The sequence below is a fragment of the Squalius cephalus genome (assembly GCF_949319135.1).
Source record: "Squalius cephalus genome assembly, chromosome: 3".
NCBI classification, from domain to species: Eukaryota; Metazoa; Chordata; class Actinopteri; order Cypriniformes; family Leuciscidae; genus Squalius; species Squalius cephalus.
Window position 1 is genome coordinate 10,607,153 of NC_137124.1, and position 8,413 is coordinate 10,615,565.

Sequence of the window (8,413 nt, forward strand, 5' to 3'; positions counted from 1 at the left end):
AGACCAAACAAGGATCTGGAATCCGCCAACACCAACATCCACCCACTGAATCTCTCTCTCTCTCACTCATTCTCTCACATGCAAATTCCATAATGCTTTATTGCTCTTATCTCCCCATACTACTTGGCATGCAAGCAATCATGCATAAAAAGAAGCCTACTTTAGAATATCAATAATTAAGTTCTAACTAAGTCGTTGAGTTTCTGATAGCAATGTTGCCTATTCCTAAAACAACACAGGTGAATGAACCACACTCATTTTCAAACCATCAACAAAAACATTTATTGTTGAGGTGTGTTGTGATGATCACCGAAATAGAATGACACAGTCTACTTATTTAAACAAACAGTGACAGGAATTACAATGTTATATTGATGATGCTTTTGAATGTAAAAAAGTACAAAAAAAACAATAATGCCACCCAAAAAAAAAAACACACACACAAGAATGCTGTTACATGTGAAAACAAATGTATAAAATCTACAGCAAAAATGTTTAAACATAGCCCAGAAAATATAAAACTACACCAGGATAAATATAAATCTTTTTATGATAAATTTATGCATACATATATTACATAAAGCAGTAATTAGCAACACAAAATTAATTCCCTTTCGAAATCCCTTATATCAAACATTCAGAGGCCACTGATAATAACTATCAGTAGAGTTCATAACAGCATTATTTTAGTGTTGAAACATTGCTACATGAAATTCATGTCCCATACAGTACAAATTGAGCCATTTAATATCACATTCATGTGTGTATTTCTCCTGAGTTGTGTTTCATCTCATCAATGTTAATAATAATATTATTATGTAAAGTGAAGTAGTGCATACTTATGATGTAGTGGACATCATCGTCTGCTTTTGTGTGGTTTCACAGGGAAAAGTACAACAAAAGTGTAAACTGAATTTCAGCGTACTGCCATAAAAACAGCATTTTGCATGACTTCACTTTCCCCTTTTTTAATTTCCCTCCTCCCTCGCACTCTGAATGAAACAGAATGCGCATCAATCGCATCCCTTTGTACATAAAACCATATTTTTATAGGGAGAATCCTCCTGAGCCAGTATCATCGCTGTGAAGTGAGAGAGGGGATCCAGGTTGGGAGCTGTCGTCTTTAGCGTTCGCTGACGGGGACAGTCTTCGCGCCGCCTTGGCCCGCAGGAGGACACTGTCTGGATGTTCAGTGTGGAGGTGGCGCACCAGTGCATCCTGGGTAGACGCAGTATGGCCACACTCTTCGCAGACGTACAGCTTGCTGCGGCGCTCCTTGTAAGCGTACTGCTGCGTGACACCGTGGATCTTCTTCATGTGGGACTCCAGAGAGCAGCGCTGGGTGAAGGCCTTCTCACAGAGACTGCACTTGTATGGACGAACACCTGCAAGAAGAATATTCTTGATTTAAAAAGGCGAAGGCGTTTTGCATGTTGGTCTAACATAGTTCTGCAGATAAAAAAAATAAAAACTGAGGATTCAAACTGAGAAGGAAATGACAGTAGGGTTTTTAACTAAACAACAAGTTGTCATGAAATGCAAATTCACCTTATCTATTTTGCAAAAGCATGTTATAGATGTTATTGTCAATGATTCATCCATAGTGTGTGTGTGTGTATATATGTGTATGTATATATATATATACATACACACACACACACAGTATATATATATACACACACACACAATTTTTTTTAATGTTTGTAAATGAAGTGTTTTATGCTCACCAAGGCTGCATTTATTTGAATTTAAGAAAAACAAAAAAACAGCACTATTGTGAAATATTATTACAATTTAAAATAACTGTTTTCTATTTGAAAAAAGCTTTATATTTCAGATAAATGCTGTTCTTTTGGACTTTTTATTAATCAAAGAATCCTGAAAAAAAATGTTACACAACTGTTTTCAACATTAATAATAAATGTTTCTTGAGCAATAAAATCATCATATTAGAATGATTTCTGAAAGATCATGTGACACTGAAGACTGGAGTAATGATGCTGAAAATTCAGCTTTGATCACAGGAATAAATTACATTTTATACTATTTTCCAAATAGAAAAGTAATTTTAAATTGTAATAATATTTCACAATATTACTGCTTTTCGTTTTTATAATCAAATAAAATAAATAAATGCAGCCTTGCTGTGCAGAAGAGACTTTTAAAAATATTAAAATCTTACTGATCCCAAACTTTTGCACAGCAGTGTGTGTATATGACACACACACACACATACGGCGCATACAAACACATGTTGGGTTTTCATGTTTTATGGGGACTTTCCTTTAGACATAATGATTTTTATACTGTAAACTGTATATTCTATCCCCAAACCCTTGACTCAACCCTCACAGAAAACTTCCTGCATTTTAATGAATTGATTTATATGCCTATTTCCTCATGGGGACTAAAAAAAAAGTCACACACACACACACACACACACACACACACACACACACAGAGTCAAAAGTTTGTAATTAATATTTTTAATGTTTTTTGAAAGAAGTCTAACCACGGCTGCATTTAAATGATCAGAAATCATTATAACATACTGATTGGGGGTTCAATTATTATTGCAGTTTATAATTAACTATTATTATGCTGAAACATTTTTTTGCTGCTTAATATTCCACTACCTTTCAAGAGTTATATTTAGAAAATCTTAATTATTCCATACAGTGGTCTGTGTGTGTGTGTGTATGTATATCTAGTTCAGTCATGAAACTCTAGAAGGCGTGAATGTGTGAATCACATCATTGCTGCATGGCACAAGCTGATTGGCCTCTGCTGATCCTGCAGCCAATGAGATTCTGAGACCAATTTGAGAGCCAATGAGACCAGACTTTACATTTTAAATAGAATAATCTAAATGTAATTAGTTTTTGATAATCACTACACTCAGATGTACGTCACATTGCAAAACAATCGATTTATTGCAACTTCAATTTCATCGCGAACCGACGAATCTCTCACCTGTGTGTGTGCGGACGTGCCTCTTGAGATCGAAGGTGTCGTTGAAGCCCTTTCCGCAAAAGTCGCACAAGTGCCTCTTCTGCTCGCTGTGACACTTCAGGTGTCTGTTTAGCATGCGCTGGAACTGGAAAACTTTTTCACACACCTGGCAAACATAGGTATTACTCCGTGACTGCGCTGCAGAGGACTTAGCAACAGGAGGTGAGCAAGGTGTCCCTATAGAAACAGGTGGACTTGTAGTTACATTAGGGACAGCTGGTGGGACCTCTATGGGAAGCTCACCTGTGGTGACCTGCAGCCAAATAACAAACAAAGAGGGAAATATAAAGACGAAATTAGTGGCAGTGTAAACATTCGAACTAGTAAAATGATATGACTCCCCACACACACACAGACACATAAGCAATAGGGAAAGACAAATCAATTATGTCAAATAGTGGCACAATAGCACGACAGCTGAATATGACTGCTTAATGCTGCCGAAACTAGATCTTAGATCAACACAGCATAAGCAAACATTTTCCAGAAGCCTCACCTTTATTTTAGTGCGCACGTACGTATTGTTGTGCGCGCTTCGGATGTGCTCGGTCTCTGGACTCTGGCCTAGAGCAGTGCATGATGGGAGCTCAGCGGCAGGGACCACTGCGCCAGGGTCATCGGTGTACATCTGGTTACACGTGTAGATGCTGTGGTCCTTGCGTGTGGACAGACACAACGCCACCTCTGCAGGACTGGCTTCGCTCTCCTCTCGCAGAGCAATGGGAGACATGGAGACTGGAAGAAACGTCAAAATTAGAAATGCGGAAAACATCTTTAATTGTGTCACCACAATATTTGCTTGAGTATTGCAGGTGTACAAATCTTTCCCTCATAACATCTTGGCCTTGTGAACAAGTGTGGATTACATCCCACACAGCTGAAGATGAAGGATGTGATTGCTAGACAATCAGAAACTGGGTGTGTATGTGGCTCTCGAGGCTAAGGGGGACAGTTGTGCCTCTGGGCCAGGTGTGTGAGAGTGTGAGTGTGAGTGGGTGGGTTGGCGGGTGAGCATGAGTGTGTGAGTGTATTGTGCCGGGCTGAAGTCAAACCACTCCTGTTACTGCTTTACCAGTCAGACCAGCTGGGCTAGAGGCACAGGCTTGAGCTCCCTTTATACAAACCTCCATGCAACACAATACATCAGATGAAAAACCTGCAAATGTTTGACGGTAAACTATCATGTTCTTTCCTAAGAGGTTGTTCGATCATAGCTAACTCATAAAAAGATTATTAGATCACAGGGAGAGAAAAACAAAACAAAAAAACATTGGTTGCATGGAGATCTTAGATGATCACCGACACTAATACTAGCAGTCTGAACAATGAATCTGTTGATTCTGGTGTGGCACAATCGACTGAGTTGCAAATTAAAATGCAAATGTCTAATGGGTGCAGTGGCTAACGGTAGCATCCAATAACCGATATTTCATAACGGCCATTTAGACTTGCACGGTGAGCAAACTCAGTTTCTTGTCAAGAAATCCAACTAAGTAGTTCAGTTCTGAAGAGACCAGAATGTATGTTTGATGTTTTTAAAATAAGTCTCCAACTCCAAAATACAACAAAAACAGTAATATTGTGAAATATATATTTACAATTTAAAATAACTGTTTTCTATCGGAATATATTTTAAAATGTAATTTATTCCTGTAATGGTAAAGCTGAATTTTCAGCATCATTACTCCAGTCTTCATGATCCTTCAGAAATCATTCTGCTATGATGATTTGCTGCATACTCAACAAACATTTATTATTATCAATGCTGGAAACTGTTGTGAGCAATTTTTCAGAATTTTTTTCTGAAATAGCATTTATCTGAAATAGAAAACTTTTGTAACATTATAAATGTCTTATTGTCTTTACTGTCACTTTTGATAAATTTAATCCCTCCTTGCTGAATAAAAGTTTTTAACATTGATAATAAACATTGTTTCTGAAGGATCATGTGAATATTATATATATATATATATATATATATATATATATATATATATATATATATATATATATGTATATGTATACATACATAGCCTATAAGTATACACATAAATAAACAAACACACACACACACACACACACACACTACACAACCGTGATTGTTGTTTCTTTTTGCCTTTGTCCAAGTGTTTGCCAACCCCTCCCTTCAAAGACAGTCAGTCACACCACAAACAATAACATGAAGATGAACTAGAACCGAAAGAATTTTATCTTTAAAAAAAGGAACCGCATTCGATGTCGACAAATATGTTTGATTTGAGTGAACATGCATTTAAATGAAACGCACAAGCCATAATAATCAGGGAAAAACATCATGTTTTACCTCATATCAGTTAGTAAAGTTTCCATTAATCCTAAACTGGTTTATCAGTCATTTAGCTTATTATGTTTCAAAGTCAATTTTCCTCACTATGACAATTTGCGTCACATCACATGGAGGGCGGAATAAAACAATTAAAAACAACCAATGGGTTAAAACAAGAGTCATAAAGTGGGTAGGCAACGTCGATAAATACATAACAATGCCTGTGCTCTGGGTTTGTTCAGCAGTCAGATATCGAAAAGTGAGGTGAAAGGTACACTCGCTGTGTGTGTGTGTGTGTGTGTGTGTGTGTGTGTGTGTGTGTGTGTTTGCTAAGGGTGTAGCGGGAGAAGGGAGCTAGCGCGGTGAAGCCCGTTATTTCCTTCACCGCTGTAAACATTAACCCGAAACCATATCACGGGCGACAAACTAAAGGACCACGATGCGTTAAACGGATGCTGCATTGATTAGAAAGAAAGAAAGAAAGAAAGAAAGAAAGAAAGAAAGAAAGAAAGAAAGAAAGAAAGAAAGAAAGAAAGAAAGAAAGAAAGAAACCGCCTTGTAAATACACATGTGAACTCAGTTATCGTTATGGCAACGAATGCAACAGGTGTCCTACAACAACCTCCTGACATACCTGCATGAATCAATGCTATATATGTCTCGGTTACAAGTTGGTTCAGTTTATGAATGCGCTGTTACGCAAACGGATCACAAAACCCCGCAGGCAGACAAACGCACGCATTCTTTTAAAATGGCACAGTTCTACACACATTTCGTTTTTAACTGTGAACCGTAAATATATATATATATATATATTATATATATATATATATATATATATATATATATAGGCTATATATAGGCTATATTATTATTATTATTATTATTTTTAAATAGCCTACACTATAGGCTACATCTCAGAATATCTCATTATGATGATTCGTGAAGAAAGGGGCTCATAATGAACGGTTGATCCGTTAGGTGACCCGCAGAAATTTGATAGTCCAAACTGTTAACTTCCAAAAACAGTAAAATCGGGCAGTTATCATTAACTTGATTGTAAATATCACCCAATATATATCTATAATAATTTACAGTGATTAGTCTAGTAGGCTAGCCTAGCTTTCAGGGGAAAACGTTTAGCTTTATCTAGATTTATGTTATTTTATTTAGGCCTATAGGCTAGTTAATTTCAGACGACTAACGTTTTGCGTAGGCCAAACTGGCACCGTCCTGTGTTGCAATGAGTTTCATGTTATAAGGAAGACAGTTGGGTCTGAAGGTCAACTAAGGTGCAGTATAACGGCACTCTTAACACACACACACACACACACATACACACTCAAACTCATTTTATAAGATCAAGTAGGCCTAGTTTTCAATCACTCACAAATGGTTACATTTAGGCAAGTTGTGCGTATTTAGCTATCTTTTAATTTAGTGTAGGCTAAATCACATAAAATATCCTAGTTAAAAAAATGTTTTAAAAAAATTGGCTATACAGAATAGGCTACACAAAATAAGCTTATCAATTAGGCAAGCTGTTCCGTACACAACTCACTCTAAAAATGCTGGGTTGTTTCAACCCATGTTTGGGTCAAATATGGACAAATCCAAACGTTGGATTTAAAATTAAATAATAATAATAAAAAATAAATAAACCAACGGTTTAAAAAAACAAAATAATTTTTTAGACCCCCTGGAATGAACTGTTGCATCTGTACCGTTATCCGGATTGTGATCTGAAAAAGAGTTTACTTTTATATCTTCTCACCTGGAATATAAATGTCACCGCGTTCATGATCTGGCAGATTGCTCCAGTTTCTCTTGCCGGGGGAATGTCCCGTTTTCTTCACCAGGAAAGCTCGTGGCATGGTCTATTCCCGAGGTCCTTCCCCGCTATCTCTCAAAATTAAACAGCAGGCTTTTTTAACACCGACCTACTTTTGATAAAACTGCAAAGTAAGTGTAAAGTCCTTCTTGGATGGTGCCTTCCTCAATTTGGAAAAGCAAAGCCGAGTTCTTCGCTGTATACGCACACCTTCTTACTCCAAACTTTTTGTACCTGTACAGGTTTCCGTGGAGTTTCCCACTCTATTTACCCGCTTCTGCTACACCTTCCGCCGTCTTCCGCTACTCCGAGTGGACGAAGTCTTCCTCGGAAATTCACTCAGTCCAGTAACGTTAGGTTAAGACCAAGCTAGGTGTCTTTGTTCAGTTGGGAGGTGATGTTTGTGGCAGATAAATAGTCCAAACTGCTCAACACGACGGAGTAGGCTACAAAACGAATTTCAGTGGCTGATTAGAGCGCAGGTACACATTTCATGAGGAAACAGGGAACAATGCGCATGCGTCTGAATATAACGGTGACAACAAACCCGACCCAGTCCTGCCTCTACGTCTTACCTGTCCAACCGGTTTTCTCCCTCTCTCTCTCCCTCTCTCTCCTCTGAACAATTCCGCTTCAATGTGGCACCGAAGTGAATGAAGTGTAGGCCTATAATAGTCTACGAGGCCATATGCGACCAAAGACGAACTAAAAAGAAATCTTACAGTTAATGTCGCCCTTTACTTGACGTAAAAAACCTAGACGATTTTCTTTGTGTTTTCCCTCTGACGCCTTAAGAGAATATCGGCATTTAAATATGGTCGAAACAGCTTAAATGACTAAAGATCATTATGTTGTCTTGAGAAAGCCAACATTCTGACTTTTCTAACTGATCCGACTTACGGTTTTCCTAAAAATTACGGAAAAACAAAACAAAACAAAAGCAAAAAACTCGAAAAAAACCTTACATTGGGAATGTTCAAGTGAGCCAAGACTGTTCAAACAATTAAAATTTAAACACCAAGAAGCCCATTAAGCCATTATGCACCCCATTCTATGTAATATTTCTAATTCTAAACCATAGATTAATTTAAGTTTTCATTCCATCTGTCATATTGCTTATTAGGCTATACTAAGCATTAGGAACAGCCAGTGATGATATAGTTTCCTTGTAGTTTTAGTTAACTGCCAAATGCACTGTGCACTCTTTGTTCTCAGCCCCATATAATACAAAAAATGATCATGAAACTTCTAAGACCTATAATCCT

General features: G+C 37.4%; 1 protein-coding gene across 1 annotated transcript; it reads right to left on the bottom strand.

The window, feature by feature from the left end:
• Positions 1 to 261: 261 nt before the first annotated feature.
• Positions 262 to 7,673, bottom strand: ovol1a (ovo-like zinc finger 1a). Its single transcript, XM_079866842.1, has 4 exons — positions 7,092 to 7,673; positions 3,509 to 3,747; positions 2,974 to 3,265; positions 262 to 1,385 (listed from the first exon to the last, which is right to left on the bottom strand). The coding sequence occupies exons 1-4, from the start codon at positions 7,189 to 7,191 to the stop codon at positions 1,048 to 1,050; spliced, it is 969 nt and encodes a 322-aa protein (XP_079722968.1). The 5' UTR covers positions 7,192 to 7,673; the 3' UTR covers positions 262 to 1,047.
• Between the last annotated feature and the right edge of the window lie 740 nt (positions 7,674 to 8,413).

Excerpts from the sequence above, each read along its gene's own strand:
- ovol1a (XM_079866842.1), bottom strand. The coding sequence starts at position 7,191 with ATGCCACGAGCTTTCCTGGTGAAGAAAACGGGACATTCCCCCGGCAAG. Across the intron at positions 3,748-7,091 it reads CGGTGACATTTATATTCCAG|TCTCCATGTCTCCCATTGCT; the intron begins GTGAGAAGATAT and ends CGTTTCTTCCAG. Across the intron at positions 1,386-2,973 it reads GCACGTCCGCACACACACAG|GTGTTCGTCCATACAAGTGC; the intron begins GTGAGAGATTCG and ends TTCTTCTTGCAG.